This window comes from Glycine soja, chromosome 1 (assembly GCF_004193775.1).
Source record: "Glycine soja cultivar W05 chromosome 1, ASM419377v2, whole genome shotgun sequence".
Lineage (NCBI taxonomy): Eukaryota > Viridiplantae > Streptophyta > Magnoliopsida > Fabales > Fabaceae > Glycine > Glycine soja.
In genome coordinates this window covers 56009044-56027044 of record NC_041002.1, presented here as the reverse complement: position 1 = coordinate 56027044, position 18001 = coordinate 56009044, and the positions used below count along the sequence as shown (strand labels likewise).

Sequence of the window (18001 nt, the reverse complement as noted above, 5' to 3'; positions counted from 1 at the left end):
TTAAATTGAAGTCATTAATTTTTTTTTTCAGAACCACCGGTTTTCTGTACATAACATTTGATGGCACTTAATTCTACAACACACCCCTTTTTTCTTCTAACTTTAGTGTCTCTTTGAAACTGGTTAAATTAAAATTGTACAGAACATAAAATATTTATTAGACCAAATTGTACTGTCAATATATGTAAAGGTAAAATTTACAAGAATGAGGTTAAATTGTGATTCGAAAATTTAGCAAAATTTTTCACATAAAATACTAACATATTATGAGAATAGATTTAAAGAGAGTTTTAAAAAATGTGTATCAGACGAAAGGTTTGAATACAAAATATAATTTTTTGAAACAAAAATCACAACTCAAAGTGAATTAAACAAATATAAAAAAAGAGTAAAAACATAAAGACTCTAAAGTACGTTCAGTTTTTAATAATCCACCGATTTTTCATTATCTTTCAAAAAATACAAGTTTAGATTTACAATTTGTTTTTAGCTTCTCCTAAATTGGTTTGTACACTAATATCTTAAAGTTAAAATCTCAGTTTCCAAATATTGTTTCCAACCAAACAACTCATTTTTCCAATAAAAATCAACAAATTTGTTTAAAGTTGAGGATACACATACTTAAAGCTAACGTCTAATAGATGGAATACTAATCTAAAATACTATCTTTTTTTCTCATGATATGCCCAATGTATTTTGAAAGTTTTTTTACATCTTAAATAGAATATTTCAAAAAGTTTAAATGATTGTTCAAAATTCATAATTTGAGCACTTCAAATCTTTTGATATTAATAACCTTATTGATAAAATTATTGTTACCTCTAAATAGTCTGTCCTGAAATGTTTATTAAAATATTTAATATTTATCATCAACTAGTCACTTAAGACTAATGAAAGACTCTATTTAATTTTATTGACTAATGATATTCTAAATCTGTCATCAGAAATTATATAATCTTTTTGTTCATAAAAATACACTATTTTTTGCTTTTGGATGTATCTTTTTATATAATAGTTAGTTTTATTCTTTGATTTTTTTTTCTTTCTTTCAGGTTGGATCCACATTTGAATCTTTTAAAGATTGAGAAACCAAAACAAAATATTCGAGTTATATAATTATTAATATTTTCAAAATCAATCCAATCTCATTTGTAAATGTCCTTTTAAAAAAATAAGAAATAAAAATTATCGACAGTGTTAGTGATAGATTCGAAGATACACCTCTGTCTCCCTTCCTTCTCATTTGTTAATGTCCTAATGTGCAGTTTGTGCACTTTAACTTCCTCTGGCATTGTTAATTGTTTAATTCAATACCAAGCACAACCTTTTCCCAATTATACTTGAGCTACACCAATTACACACTACAGATTAACAAAACCCAGAGAAGCTCCATTTTATGTGTGATGCTGCTGTCAGTGCCATATATGCTAGCTGCAGTAACTACCCAAAAATGTAGTCTCATGGTTTAACTAGCACAAAATTAAGCCTGTATCGTCTTCACACAGTTTGAATTGATACTATATATTTTATTTATTAGTCCTTTAAATTCTAAAGTTGCGAAGATTATATTAACTAATTGCTTGTGTATGACGGAATTGAACGGACGCATACGTTAGCCAACCTTATTCTTCAAGCGCAAAGAGCACGAAGATCCTAAAAAAAAACTTGTTAATCAGGATTCTAAAAATATTAGCTGAGAGGAATTAGAAAGGTTACTGAAAACTGCACAATTCAACATGTTAGATAATTTTTATATCTTTATTTTTTTTCTCACTACTTTTATCACCTTATCTCTATTACTTTTCCAACTCTATCACCTCCAAGATTATAAATATATTATTCTAAAAAAAAGATTGTAAATATATACAGTTGGGGATGCAAAATGATCATTTCTCCCATCGGTAGTTTTCAAAAGAATTCTATTTTTTTGAAAAGTCACCAAGTACAACAATCTGTATAAAAAAATTATACAAGATTAATTTTTTTATTTATGTCTCTCCTCCACTCCATCATTTATTATATTTTAAATTTAAATTTATCTTCTTTTTCTTTTTTTCTTTCTCTCTTAATTGTATATTTTATTATACAATTTGTTCTAGGATAATTTCTCTATTATTTTTACTTAAAACTCTATAACATTTTTAAATATTTTTTCTATCTTTCACATTATCTATTTTTTTTATCTATAATTTATAAGAATGTATTGCTAACATAACATCATTCGTTTAAAAGCTATATTTTCTCCTTTCAAAGAAAAGAAGAAAAAAAACTATACTTTCTTAAAATTTTCTAATTTTGAACTCTTGAGAGCATTTGAACGTGGTACCAAAAATGGATGGATCTTGGGATTGCAGTAAAACCAATAGAAGGCGTACTAGTTCAGATGCCAACTACACCATGAATAGAAGCTGCCTTCGTACCCTACCCATTTATTCGACCTTCCTAATTTACAGTTTAATAATGACTTTAGATGATAAAAAAATGTAATAATAATAAGAACTAGGTGATGGAATGTGTAAATGAACATCTGCCAACATTAAAAACTTTTGACTTTTAAAGGTACGTAGTTAATCAGTGTAAAATTTAAAAAAAGAAGAAGAATGCAGTGCAATATATCCCTAACCTAATACTACAATATATTTAATGGAACCATAGCCGTCGTGAAACTAATGATAAAGGCAAGAACGGGGCATATTCCTGTTTTATAGTTGAATAAATTATACAGACTTCTTCTAAAATTTGCTCCTATTAAACCTGATATTCCTCCCCTTTTGGGAAGTATAATTTACTCATTAAATGCACCTAATAATAAAGGGTCTGTATAATTTACTCATTTATAGTTTGGGAAGTATTTTTTGAGAAGAAAAAATAATTAACTGCAAATCAAATTTAAGTATTAGGAAAAACTGAGCTAAATGTCTTTAATATTGAGTGCATCTCATTTTCAATTCTCAATAAAAATGAAATTTTGATGGTATTTATTCAGTATAAATTTTATATTAAAGGGTTTATGTTTGATAAATTTAAAGATGTAAATACCATAGACATTTTTTTATCACAATTTAAGACATGTATCAAGGACTTTAACAATTTACTGACTAAATACTTATGACCAGGGACAAAACTAGGAAACCATCAAAGGGAAAGCTTGATTTTTTTTTTTAATTTAATTATTTAAATATCTAATTTCTAACAAATAAATATTTAATAAATAATAAGTTTTATAAAATTATTTATTATTTTACACATAAAATTAAAAAAATTTAATTAAAATTATACAAGAAGAATATACACGTGCTTACAACTCATATATTTTTTTTTCCATGTTTTGAAATATATTTTGTTCTCACAATAATAATCTCATAATATAAAAAAACAAACACATATAATAATAACTAAAAGTCATCAAATTTCTCAACATCTATAATAATAAATGTTAATAATTATATATATACATATATAAATAAATGAGACTTATAATAATATATAAAATATAATTAACGTAGATGATAACAATAGAAAGTCATATAAAAATGCTATTTTTATTATATCTATTAATTATTATATCTTCGTGTTAGATTATAATTAGTCACAATATATATTATTTGAAAGAATAGAATTTTTTTTTCAGTATTAAAAAGATTAACATATAATCAGTGATAATATATATTAATTATCAGAATTATTAATTAATATATTGTTTTTATTTTATTTTTACTAGAAGTAGTATATATATTATTAATTAGTATATTAGTATATATCATATATTATTTAATTTTTTTATACTGAAAATAGGATATTTATCATTAATTAGTATGTATTAATTAATTATTATTATATATTATTAATAATATATAACTTTTCACAAAAAAATAATACTACATATAAATATTGATTATTCAAAGAAGTTTGGGGGAGGGGGGACTAAAGCCCTGGCTGCCCGTATATCCGTCTCTGCCTAGGACATGATTGACCGTGTTTTTATTTTTTAAAAAACCATACTATAAAATAATCTTGAACAACTATTTTTTTTAGAACAAAATAATATTTTTTTAGTAAATATTAATTTGAAGAAAATAGAGACTTGATAAATTTATTTTGAAAACATGTTTTTAAATGATTTCATTGATAAAAAAACATAATTAAAAGACAACCAGTCAGATTTTTTTTAGCAAAGATTAATTATTGATAAGATAATAAATATTTTACATCAATTTTATGATGAAAATAATCAAACATATTACAAAGTTATTGCAAATAAATTGATAAAAATATAAACACAAGATAATATTTAAGATAACCATATTATAATTTAATTAATAAAATATGACTTTTTGTAATGTTGCTTTGTTTCCAGAATTAAATTAATAATATTGGATATGTCACTAATGAGAAAATACCTTTTTCTCAATAATTCGTTTTTTTTAAAAAGTAAACCGAATAAAATATGGATTGTTTAAGTATTTAATTTGATTAAAATTTGAAACTAAATATTCATACTGAATAAGAATTCGATCATTCAATATATGCAATTTGAATACAGTGTTTGATTGAGATGCAGAGGGGGTGATGTGTAAATTAAAAAAGAGAAAGAAGGAAGAGGAAGAGGTCCCACATATACGATCACGGAAAATTCATCTATGACAATTACATGTCTTAAAACTCGTTGGCTTGAAATTATGACTATTTTTCATTTTCTCTGTCAATACAGTATACTAGTATTTGCTCTTTAACTAAGAGAGTCTAATATGCAGGACATAATAATGCAAAAAAAGGGAGAAAGAGAAACAACCAAGAGAGAGAAGAGGGCACGAGTCAAAGTTGTCATTAACCTCAAAATCTGTCATAAACGGTAAAAAGATCGCCAAGAGATACAGTGACAAATCCGAAATATCGGAAGGTATCCGAGGGCAAATCTGTCTTTACCCCACCTTATAAATCTTTCCATATAGGTCCTCCTCTCATTCCAGCACATCCTAATTCCAAAACCACTGCGTACCCAGCCGCCGTCCCTCTCTCTCTTCTTTCTCTTTCTTCGCACTTTTCCGGCACGTCTCAATCGCCGGCAACTCACTTGGCTTCGCCGGAGTGCAATCGTACCGGCGAACGGCGGTTCGCAAGAGTTTTTTTATTTTTTATTTTGTGCATGTTGAAACGGCGGCGTTTGGTTTTGGTGGTGAGGAATCGGGGGAGAGTGGGGTAGGGATGTAGATTGGTTGATCGGGGGAGATGGGGAGAGTGGTTTTGGGGGTGGCGGTGACGGTGGCGGTGGCGACGTGCGCGTTGGCGGCGGTGGTGGTGGGGCGGAGAGTGAGGAGCCGGAGGAAGTGGAAGAAAGTGGCGAATGTGGTGAGGGAACTGGAGGAAGGGTGTGCCACTAGGGTTGGGAGGTTGAGGCAAGTGGTGGATGCCATGGCCGTGGAGATGCACGCTGGTTTGGCTTCTGAAGGTGGCTCCAAGCTCAAAATGCTTCTCACATTCGTCGATAATCTCCCTAATGGGTAATCATCTCTTTCTTCTTCCAATTGCTTTGCCCATTAACTGTGCCATTGCATAAAGTTCGGGTCTTTTACGTTGCTGCTGAATGCTGATGAGCATTCCTTCTCTTGGACGTGAAATGTTCCATTCTCATCGTTTGATTCTCTGGTTCAAGTGTCATTTCGCTTGCCTTTTCACGGTTTTCCCTATTTTTGTTTTTTTATGTCTTGCTGTGCTGCGTGTAGCTGTAGTCCAATTACTTGAAGTTACTGTTTATTTGCTGTTTTCACTCGAGTGGTTTACGCACATTTCATACCTATCTGCATTGTATATTGTTTTCAAGCATGTGAAGTCACATTCCTTTTGAAGAGTTTAGAGTAATTATCACAATATATCTAGGAATGATTTTTACAATAATTTATAATGAAAGTCAATGATACGAAAATCCATGACTGATTGACAATACTGTTGTTGTATTCTAATTAAATTATTTCTTGAATTGGGAGTTCTGTTGAATATTAACTTTTTTTTGCAACATCCAATAAATTGCTCCTGTACTATACTGTTTTGAAAATTCCATGCTGTGACGCATGATTTGTGTCAATACTTAAGGTAGTCTGAAATCTGCAAGACTGAGTTACAGAATCCAAGGTTTTTGGAGTTTGATTGCATTTATTTTATACCTGTTTTGAGCGTTACCACGTGTTTATGATTCACCGTGTGCGCTACTATGAGCATGCATTGATGGCAAGGCTTATGTGTCATTAACATGCTTGAGCAGAAGTCTTGTTCAGAATGCAAAGTTGTATTTGTTAAATAGATTTGTTTCTATAATTTTGTTTCTGGATTGTTGGGTTTAATTGAATATAGAACTGATATATTTATATTTTTTCTCTTTTATCAGGACCGAGAGAGGAACATATTATGCACTTCATCTTGGGGGTACCAATTTTAGGGTTTTGCGGGTTCAATTAAATGGTCAACCATCTTCAGACTTTGAACATGAAGTAGAACGACAACCCATTCCCCAACATGTAATGACTAGCACAAGCGAGGTGACTTGATCAAGACTCTAAAATTTGAGTTCTCTGGTATTTGTTTGATCTCTTAGCATCATAGAGGTTAATTGATTTTGCTGCTTGCAGGATCTCTTTGATTTTATTGCATCTTCATTGAAGGAATTCATTGCTAAAGAAGGAGATGGTTCCAATATTTCACAGGATAGAAGGGAGCTTGGATTTACATTCTCCTTTCCTGTGAAACAAATGTCTGTTTCTTCTGGCATTTTAATCAAATGGACAAAAGGGTTTTCCATCGGAAATATGGTTAGTCGGACGACTTTCAAGCAGTTTCTACGTGAAAGCATGTATTGTGATAGATATCAATTCTCATTTAACATTCATCATAAAACTTGATCACTAATTTTAGTGATAATTTGTGTGTTTAAAAAAAATGCATGACGTTGAACATGGTTATTATTTGGTTAGTTTTATATTTTACAAAATAAAAAAACTATTTATAATTCCAAGGCATTCAATCAGTAGTGTAGTTGAATTTAATTCTCGATTTTTGGTTACATTTGACATAGGTCTCGGAGCAGCCTTTTAACTGTCCAGGCCATATTAGTTTTCAAAGTGGCTATTTATGTTTTTCCCTTTAAATAGTTACAAAAATAGAAATGAAGAACCTATTCAAGTTGCACTTGGTCCTTCAGTAGCAGTGTGCAAATATAATAGCCATGTTTTATTAAGAACAGAACTGCTTGTTGTCAGGTAGGAAGAGATGTTGCAACATGTTTGCAAGAAGCATTGGCACGGAAAGGCCTAGATGTGCGGGTAGCTGCATTGGTAAGGAAGTACTTTCATTTACCTACTGTTATGTTATGATTGTATCCCCTCACCTCTCAATTTTTACACAAAACTGTGATTAAGCTGTCTTGTGCATTCCGAGGTCATGTCTGCCTTGATGAATTATGTTTTTCCAGTATATATTTAATGTACTTACATGATATCTCAGTTTTCTTTTATGAAGTCTCAAGACATTTCCATGCAATAATTTGATCAATCTAGATGTAGAGTTGGGTATGCATGTTGAACAATTGCTACTTTTTCACACAGTCAATTTTTACTGTTATTCTATAATTTTTGACTGAAGAATAAATGGTAATACTTGTAGAAATGGCAACCGTATACATTCTTGCTATATGAAATTGTGCTATGTTTTCTGTAGTTGTGTAATTATTAATTTTCAATACTCCTTAATTATGTGGGTGGAAAACTTGTTCAGAAATTGTGTGATTCTTTCTATAGTTGTGTAATTATTATTTTTCAATACACCTTAATTATGTTTTTTTTTTTTTTTTGGGGGGGGGGGGGGGGGGAGTGTGCTGGCATAATTTTTTTTTGTTTCATTGTATTACTGACTATTATGTGAAACATGATATCATGTTCATTTTCAACAGGTTAATGACACTGTTGGAACATTAGCAGTTGGACATTATCATGATCCAGATACTGTTGCAGCAATTATAATTGGTACTGGTACAAATGCCTGCTATTTGGAACGAGTTGATGCTATTATCAAGTGTCAAGGCCTTCTTATGACATCCGGACGAATGGTCTTTGCCCTTTCTTCTTTTCACTTTTGTTTTTTGTTTTGCTTTTGGACTTGCCGTGTAACCCTTTTATAATTTAGGTTGTCAATATGGAATGGGGAAACTTTTGGTCATCTCACTTACCAAGAACATCATATGACATTGATTTGGATGCTGAGAGCCCTAATCCAAATGATCAGGTGAGGTTCGGCATTTGATGACTCCTGTTGCTTGATTTGTCATGACTAAAATTTTGGAGATTTGGGTGCAGGGTTTTGAGAAAATGATATCAGGAATGTATCTTGGTGACATTGTGAGAAGAGTCATTCTTAAGATGTCATTAGAGTCGGATATGTTTGGACCAATTTCTCCCAAGCTTTCAATGCCTTTCATACTGTGGTGAGTACTGAATCTCAGTTATGTACGGTGCATACCAAGGAAGACATACCAACAACTGAAATTGAATGTGTATATCTTGAAATATTTTTGTAAATCATATTGTATTGTGCTATTATCTGATATTTGATATTGATGTGGATTTTCATATCTGCTCAATCTTTTCTAAGCTGAAGATCCATGACCTTTTATGACTTCTATTTGAGGTTGAATATTTGTTTCTGTTTGTCTAATGTATTCTCCATTAATTTGTTTTTAAAGTCTGGCTTCTCTATTAATAGTTCAATTCTATTTTGATTTTGATTACTAGTGAGTAGTGACCAATTTTAATGCCTTAAACAAGGTGGATTGATTTTTTTTTCCTTTTCTTGTTCCTCCTGTTGGTTGTAATAAAATTTTGTAGCTACATGATTTTGATTACCCAGCGGGCAAGGGTTTATTGCTTCAGGAAAGTGAATTTGCTATATATTTATGGTGTGAAGGTGGAAGGATTTATTGGACCCTGACTCCATTGTTATAGACTTTGATCCCCTTAATGAAAACCTTAGGCTTAGTATTAGAAGATATATTTTCTTGGTGGTTGGAATTTGCAAGTTTTTGCTCCATTTCTGAAATAGTGTGCATATTGTTCCATTATCCTCGAAATCTTAAATTGAAGCTATTACCTGATGGAATTTCAGGACTCCTTTGATGGCTGCCATGCATGAGGATAATTCTCCTGACTTGAGAGAAGTAGCAAGAATCCTTAATGACATATTTGAGGTAAACAAAATGAGACACCATAAGTTTTGTCCCTAAACCAGTGCCCTTACCTGCTAATAGTCTAATAATAATTTATCATGTACGTGAGTGTTTCAGATTCCTGATGTTCCCTTGAAGGCAAGAAAAATTGTGGTGAAGGTGTGTGATGTGGTGACTCGTAGAGCTGCTCGATTGGCAGCTGCTGGTATTGTTGGTATCTTGAAGAAGATTGGTAGGGACGGGAGTGGTGGTATCACAGGTGGACGGAGTAGAAGTGATATGAAAATGAGAAGAACAGTTGTGGCAATTGAAGGGGGATTGTATTCTAAATATACATTGTTTAGGGAGTACTTGCGTGAAGCTCTAAATGAAATATTGGGAGAAGATATTGCCAAGCACGTAATTCTAAAGGTCACCGAAGATGGATCCGGCATTGGGGCTGCACTGCTTGCTGCCTCTTATTCATCCTAAACTGTGGATAGAGGGTACACCTGCTATAAAATATATATAAATTGTTTGATATTTATATATATATGTGTGTATATATATAATATATATATAGGCACACACACACGTATAGCCATGTAAATCAGAATTAATTCTCCATATTTAATATCTCTGTATAAAGGAAGGTTTCGTCTATTCTTTGACCAAGTTATCTTCATTTATATGATTATTATTATTTTTTTATCGTTGTGTGTTTTATGGCTTTTATCTGTTGTCAGTTGAGAACATTTGGATGTAATACTATAGTATAGTATTAGGACTAGGAGTACTATCTTGAGATTGAAATTGCTTATACGTCTTGTTTTCTTATCAATAAATTATTTAGTCCGCATGTTTTTCTGTTGTCATCTCCACTTTGTACAAATTGCACTAGTAGTTGCCAAAAGTTTTGGTTTGCTAGGCCTTGCCCCTAACCACTGCAGGCTTGATGACCCTGCCCTGCCCTGCCCTGCCCTCAGTGACACGCCTAACAATTTTCCTTCTCTGTTGGATTTGGAAGATACTAATTGTCACCTTGGTATAAAAAAAATCAGAATAGTGATAATTAATATTTGTTTATTAGATTATGTTTAATTCAGTAGATCAGTTAGACTTATTTATTAGACTACAGAGCATACCTTAGTTCCTTAAAGAACTACTCATCATAAGGTTCTGTGATATAAGCAACTTTATAAGTTACGTTCGTCTTTCTATTATTTGGACCAAGTTAATCTTAAAGGACGTGGCACTTGTGGCACGATCAGTTGCATACAGGAATGATAATGGGTAGGGTTTGAGTAGGATTCATTTTCATATTCATGTTTAAAAAAAAAAAAAAATCCCCACTTAGTTTTATATCTGTGTGGATAATAATTTTAATTTCCATCCTAGTACTCATTGGGTTCTTATATATCCACATCCTCGACCCGTACTTTATTTATGTATAAAGTTAATAAATCAATAAAAATATATTAATTAAAAAATTATTATAAATAAATTAAAAATTCACTCTTAAATAATTTAAGTATCCGTAAAATAATATTTAAAATAAACAAACATAATATCAAATTGTCCAAACTTAATTCGGATAAACAATATTATAAAGATAATCATCCAACATAAAGATACTTAAAGTTAATATTTTAATCACTTAATAAAATCCCTAATTAAACTTGGACATCATGTGATGACATATATATAAATCTATTATTCTTAAATAGAGTGAAACAAATATAAGGTATGTTAAATCTAATACCATCTTGCTACATGCACAACATTATTCAGGATTTACAAGTTAATCCAAAACTAAAATGCTATTTGAAAGTATATGGATAATATCGATCTCAACATAAAAGTGCTAGCATGAGATTTACAAATCAAAATCATGATTGTATTTCACTGTCCTAACAAAAATTATTTACATGAAATGAAATCAATAACAAATCCTTAATTAGTCTAATAACCTCAATTACGACATCAATACTTGAATTGGAAAATATGAACTATGGTCTTAAAATGCCAATTGAATTAGAAAAATATAATTATTTTTTTACAACAAAGTATGCGCATAATATAATATTATTTACTTAAGTAACATAATTTAATTATATTAATCTATAATATTGATGACATGTGCAGGCAAGACGAGATGTGTATCATAGTACCTGTACCTACACACATTCCCACAAAATTATGGATAAATATGCATTCTGATCTCTGGTTCTTATAAGTAGGTAATTACCTTCTCCAATACTTTTATGGGTACTAACAGAGTCCAATCCATTTTGTTATCCCAATTTGCCTAGATGGTAATAACTTGATAATGATGTGTCTAATGTGACCTCATCAAAACAATGTCATTTCTCTTCATTTGATTTTTATCATCCTTTTCCTTTTTCCATTGCCTCCTTTTCCTCATCGTCTCCTATATTCCAACCCCAAAATTTTATAACGAGCCTTGTAAGGCCTTCTATGAAAGTGTTGGTTGTGTCACTTCAAGAGGGTCTTGACTTTGTTTCTAGAACCAGCAAAGGGGCTGCTGCTTCCCTGCACCTCCAAGTTATTTCCTGCATTCTTTTTGGAAAGTAATTTTTACATTTCGGATTGGTCATTCCAAAAGCCAAAATCCATAATCATTCCAAAATGTAATTTTACATTTCAGAATGGTCATTTTGAAAGCCAAAAAAGAGATGCAGGAAGTAGCTTGTAGGTGCAGGAAATAACCTATGTGAAATCCAAAACCAACGAGGCCCATAACATAGCTAGTTATGAGTTGAAATAAGAGGAAAAAAAAATATCCTAAACCCAAATCTTCTCTGTATTCTTCTTGTATTTTCGCAATTTTCTTTATTTCTACCATGTTCTAAATCCAAACTCCTTTTATCCCTCACATTGAGGAAGCTTTCACCAAGATCCTCATAACTCAAACTAGTCTTGCTAATATTGTCATGCTCCCAAAACATCCAAGCTTGAATCAAAAACCAACTCAAAATTTTACCACTAGCCTTCCTCCTTCCCCTAAATTCCTTAAATATGTTTGTTGTTGTTCAAGAGTGACAGGGTGAAGTTTGTTGGATTTCAAAGGAAGTAAATATTATGTTAGGCATTTAAAATGAAAACAGGGTGTAAACGTATCATATTAGAGAAGTTTGTTAGATTTCAAACGAAGAAAATAGTGATAATACCTATAAAAAGTTGTAAGCCTATCGACCTAAGTAGGCTTATCAACCTATTTTTTATGAAATAGTTAGCTGACTTATCTCTGAGGTATAGTTGTTAGTTTTTCTAATTATTTTTTTATGCTAAAAAATATCAAAACACTTTTGCTATTATTTATTTATTAAGAAGTTTAAGTCAACACTATCCACTATATTTTAAGTATAATTTAATTCTTAATTCTTAAAAAAGTAAAAAAAACATAAAAGTTAATAAATTATACAGTAGTAAATATATTTTTAATCTATCTATTATCCCCTGGAGCGGAGAAATAGGGAGAGAAAAAAACCCAGAACGTGTATTGTAAATTGTAAATATATAATAGAAATTAGCGGTAACTGCTGTTGAGTAGCTTTGCCCCTTGTTTTCGTTCTGCTATGGCACCCGATGCCGCCGCCGCCGTCGCCGCCAACGGCAAAAAGAGAAGACGCTATCTTCCTCACAATGTCTCTCTCCTCTTCTGTTATGTGCATTTCGGAGTTTCTTTTCATTTTGTTGCTGAGGACTGAGGTTGTTGTTTTCATGAATTTTTTTTTCAGAAGGCAGTGAAGAAGAAGGGTTCGTACCCTCTGCGGCCTGGCGTGCAAGGCTTTTTCATCACTTGCGATGGCGGCAGAGAACACCAAGCCTCTCGTGAAGCTCTCAATATTCTCGATTCCGTATGATATCTTCCTAGAATTTATGTGCGCTGCGGAAGTCTATTACTTCAATTTTAACAAGATACAGATACCAAGTTACTATTAGCAATGCCAATTTATTCAATTGCAAATTTCAATTAGTGCAATCTTTTTTATTTCTTTTTCCTTTCGCCGATTCTATTATTAGTTTAGTATATCATAGAAGGTAGACACTGTTTTGGCCATTTACTAATCTGAGTTCTATCGAGTTCTATGCGAATACTTACTTAAGGGGATAGATAGTTTAGGCTTGGTTCAGGTAGAGTAGAGTAGTTCAGGCTTGAATTATATTTTTTTTCTCATTTTTTCAACTTCTTTAAATTTGTATTTTGTATTTGGTTGGAACACTATTTTTTTCTTTTCCTTCCTTTGTAAAATAATATCACCCGTGCTTCTGTTTTGTTTGTCTTGCAGTTTTATGAAGAGCTAGTTGATGGGGAAAAGGAGTTACCCAGCAAACCTTTAAATAAAAAAATCACGTTTGCTGATTCTGACTCTTCTAGTAGTGATGGTGAGGAAGAGGAGGAGGAGGAGGAGGAGGAGGAGGAGGAGGAGGAGGCCGTGCATGATGGGGATGAGGAAAAGGGGGATAAAAAGCCAAAATTGGATACTTCTAGTGACGACAATGCCAGTCATGACGATGGAGCAGGTGAAAAATCAGATCCTCATAACGTTGATGAACCGCACACTCAGGAAGAAAATAAAACTTGTGATAATAAAGGGGATAATGGCAATCTTAAGACTACAAAAGGGACAGCAGATGATCTACCATCTGTGAAACAGTGCTGCAAAACAAACGTGCCTGCATGTAATTTTAGTGACAAAGTGGAACACAAGTCTATTGATAAGTTAATTGAAGAAGAATTCAAAGAATTGGGAGACAAGAATAAGGTGACTTGATAAGACTAATGTGCTGCATATTATTTTATTCTGTTACTGCAAAAAGCTTGGCTCACGGATCTTACATTTCTAATATTTTCTGGGTTCACCCAATCATTTTTGTGGCCTATCCGCTGATAATAGTTTTTCTCAGAATTCCCTACATATGTAGCATTCAGAAACACGCGAACATATTTGTGCAACTAATGCTGAGGTCTGTAATCATACAGGAAGACATTAGGGCCTGTTTGCTTTGAGAAAATGTTCTTTATTTTCTTATTTTACTTTTAATTACAAAAACACCACCTTATTTATATTGTTTTTCCCCCCCAAAGATTTAGATAGGAAAGAGTAAAAATAACTTTTACTATTTTTATTGTTTTATGTACATACTTTTGAAAATAAAAGGACAAAGTAAAAACAAGGTGACATTTATGTAGTTAAAAGTAAAAACAAAAAATGAAACAGAGAATATTTTCTCAAATCAAATGGCCTCTTGGTTCCTCTGTCCTTGTTTTCTTTTCTTTTCATGGTTATGGCATTCATATTAATTTTATTTTTGGTTGTGTCCCTAATTCCTGAGTCTTCTGCTGCCTCTTTTTAATGATGAGATGGAAAATATAGTGTGATATTGGAAATATTATCCTTTGAGTACAAAATTGCTCTGGAATATCTTTATTTGTTGACATCTTCACAAAAGATGCTTTGGGGGCTAAAATTGTCTGAGAGTAGAATCATCCGGATGTCTAAAATAGTCGCTGCTTTCAACTTTTAATTAATTAGTAGCGGGATAGCTTTAATATTTATCATTTTTCCTCAGTAGAGTTTATTTTTGGGTGAATATTAGGATGTAGAAAGACACAGCATGTAATTCTTCAGTTCATTTTGTGTTAGAGTATGATTTGAGGGCACTTGGGCCGACATTGAAGCCCTAGGATTTGTTTCAACATTACTTGTCCATTTTTTATTTGTGTGTTTTGCTAAGGGTCTTTTTTTCTTCCCACAGAGGCGCTTTGCCAAGCTTGATTCTGGTTGTAATGGTGTAGTATTTGTTCAAATGCGGAAGAAAGATGGAGACCGAAGCCCCAAGGATATAGTTCACCGGATAGTGACATCAGCAGCATCAACAGGGAAACATATGTCAAGGTATATTTGTAGTATCTCTTTCTCTATCTATAACCACAGAAACACTAACGCAGTGTTGACTACTTCTAGGTTTATTTTGAGAATTTTGCCAATTGAAGTCTCATGTTATGCTTCAAAGGAGGAAATTTCAAGAACAATCAAGCCTCTTGTGGAACAGTACTTTCCTGTGGAAACTCAAAATCCACTCAAGGTAATACTATCTATTAGTGTTTCAGTTTGTATTACATTTTATTTTTAGCATGCATTCCAAACTACACAAATGTTTCCAATGTTAATATTATGAAATTAATATAGCTGGGTAGGTATATTTATAGTAAATTAGCCATATTTAACAATGATATTTTTACCTAATGCTCCAACTTCTACACTCAGTGAGACTTACTGCCAAGGTTGCGAAGATTGAGAATACTCCTGGAAAGCTATCTTTACTGCCTTAAAAATTCTTGAAACTCTCTATAGTTAAATGCTTAAATGCGTCTTTAACGAAGTGCACCATTCAATAACTGGTTGTCACTGCATTCAAGAACTTAAATTTCCTAAAACATAACAAAGACGCAAACAAGCCGTTCCAAGAATTTTTTTTATTTACTTGTTTTTTTTTCCTGTTGAAGGGAGCAGGGGGACAAGTTCTTTCATTTTGATGTTCTTGTGAATGAAATAATTAAGGCTCCATTTGGGTGCTTAGGGATCTTAATTTGAAATTAGAACTTGGGCCACAAATTGTAAATTTTCATGTTATTATTTTTTAGAATTGAAAAACAATTCCTTTTTATTTGAAAACAACAAAATAAAATCCTTCACAATTCTGAACCCAGACCCAAAAACCATTTTTTTTTAAAAAAAAAAATTCTGTATTAGACTGTTTAAGTTTAATGCTGTTACCACCGTTTTCATCATTACCATTGGTATTAACATTTAACACCATGTATCACCTGTGCTCCCTGTGGCCACGATCAGCACCACCTATATTGTCTCTTGTACTGTTGGCACTGTTACCAAAGCTACCATTGCACATTGCTACCATTGCACATTGCTGCCATTGTCATTGTCTCCAATATTAACTATGCTGCTTACTACTACCATTCCTTGTTGCCATCAGTACAATAAAGCCATTTTATTTATATCTATTAAAATTTCAATTATGTTAATAGTGATACACATTTTCTTTACAGAAGTGTAGTTCATAGACCTAAACCATGGAAATATATTATTATTAAAAATTACAGTGGTGACTGTATATAGAATCCAATCCAATTTTATGATTCTGAATGACTTATCAGAAGAATTAGAATTGAAATTGTTATTCTAAAACTTAAACTCCAATTCTTATATCCAGAGTCTAGTATTTGACCAAGATGAAATTTGGCATGTGCATTGTGCTTTATGTTTACAACAGTAGGTTGGGTCCTTTCAAGCTCTCTGGAAAACTAATTTCATTATTGTAGATTTGCTCATTTAGATACTATCTTATGTCTAATTTGTACTACAAGTTAACTAAGTTTATGCTCAGTTCTTTTCTTTCTATGGCCGGGTCCTTTTTGTCTGTAGCTTGACTTGCTTTTTTGTTTGTAGTTTGCAGTACTGTATGAGGCACGGGCAAATACTGGTGTTGACAGGATGGAAATCATCGATGCTGTGGCAAAGTCAGTTCCTGGACCCCATAAAGTTGATCTCAAAAATCCTGATAAAACTATAGTAGTTGAAATTGCCAGGGTAAGAAAGCCATGGTGTGTCTGGAATTTAAGTTAAACTGTATGTCATGTCTGCTTAATGCTTATCTTGTGTACTCATCACGTGATTTTTCTCTTCCTTGGCAGCAGCTATGTTGTGAAGTGCTTGTCATGACGTGTCACATTATTATCCTTCATTTATCTTTTCAAATTGACTGCTATTATATTTACTTGCTTAACTGACCCACCAAATTGTCCGCTTAGTGTTACTGTGAAATCTATGCAATTTTTAATGGCTTTCTTGAAAATTGTTAAATAAATTCGCTATTAGAAAAAAAAAAACTAATTTGTCAATCAAAAAGTGTATTTTATTCTTCTATTTTCACTAAATACCAATTCTTCGCTATTAGAAAAAAAAACTAATTTGTCACCTAAAAGCACTTGCATAGTTTGGGCATATACACCTTAAAAAGTTATAACTGCATTTCTTTTTGAATGCTGAATTTTGTTTTGATGTACCATTTTTCGAATTGACACTTAACCACAGTGCTGTAGTTTTCGCTTCATAGTATGTAATTTTTTATGTTGTCTCAGTTTGACATAGAACTAACTAATGCATCATCATCCTGTTTTGCGTGGCAGACTGTGTGCTTGATCGGGGTCATTGAGAAATATAAGGAGCTTTCCAAGTACAATCTGAGGCAGTTAACATCACGTAAAGACTAAGCCTTCTTGCAGCATTATAGTACCTTTCCCTTTTGCTTCATGTTGATAATCTGGTCTGTGACTGTTGTTGTCATTTGGTTAAGTGTTAGATTAGATGACTCTTGCAGCTAGTCTCCTTTGACTGAGTGTAGTTAGTAAGTTCTCACAAATCAAACGAGAAACCCTTACATGGAAGTAGAGTTATATACGCTCAATCCATTTAAATATCATAGTTGGATTTACAATATTTTTAAATTGAATTTCAGCCGTTGAGATTCACAAAAATATTTTAGAATTCCTCCATTCCATGGCAATTTATGCTGTAAAAATTGGAGTCCCGATGTGCGCAACCTAAATCCTTTAGAATTTGCAATCATTCTCTTTATGACTTGGATCGTCATGTCTACAAGATTGGCTGGCACAGGCATAAATCAAGATTATTGTTACATTGGCTAAGGTTTCTAGATAATTATGCTTTAAAATTAGAAATGCCAAAGTGCTACTGCCACATAATA

General features: G+C 32.0%; 2 protein-coding genes across 2 annotated transcripts; both read left to right on the top strand.

Moving 5' to 3' along the window:
* The first annotated feature begins 4956 nt into the window (after nucleotides 1–4956).
* On the top strand, nucleotides 4957–9898 carry LOC114425599 (hexokinase-3-like). The gene is made up of 9 exons (XM_028392541.1): nucleotides 4957–5501; nucleotides 6383–6533; nucleotides 6624–6803; nucleotides 7251–7325; nucleotides 7940–8095; nucleotides 8173–8271; nucleotides 8343–8470; nucleotides 9148–9229; nucleotides 9326–9898. Exons 1-9 carry the CDS (start codon nucleotides 5230–5232, stop codon nucleotides 9677–9679), a joined length of 1497 nt encoding a protein of 498 aa, XP_028248342.1. The 5' UTR covers nucleotides 4957–5229; the 3' UTR covers nucleotides 9680–9898.
* A 2796-nt stretch (nucleotides 9899–12694) lies between these two features.
* Nucleotides 12695–17771, top strand: LOC114425590 (uncharacterized protein C25H2.10c-like). The gene is made up of 7 exons (XM_028392533.1): nucleotides 12695–12855; nucleotides 12949–13068; nucleotides 13501–13977; nucleotides 14972–15111; nucleotides 15181–15301; nucleotides 16684–16824; nucleotides 17424–17771. Exons 1-7 carry the CDS (start codon nucleotides 12787–12789, stop codon nucleotides 17505–17507), a joined length of 1152 nt encoding a protein of 383 aa, XP_028248334.1. The 5' UTR covers nucleotides 12695–12786; the 3' UTR covers nucleotides 17508–17771.
* The last annotated feature ends 230 nt before the right edge of the window (nucleotides 17772–18001 follow it).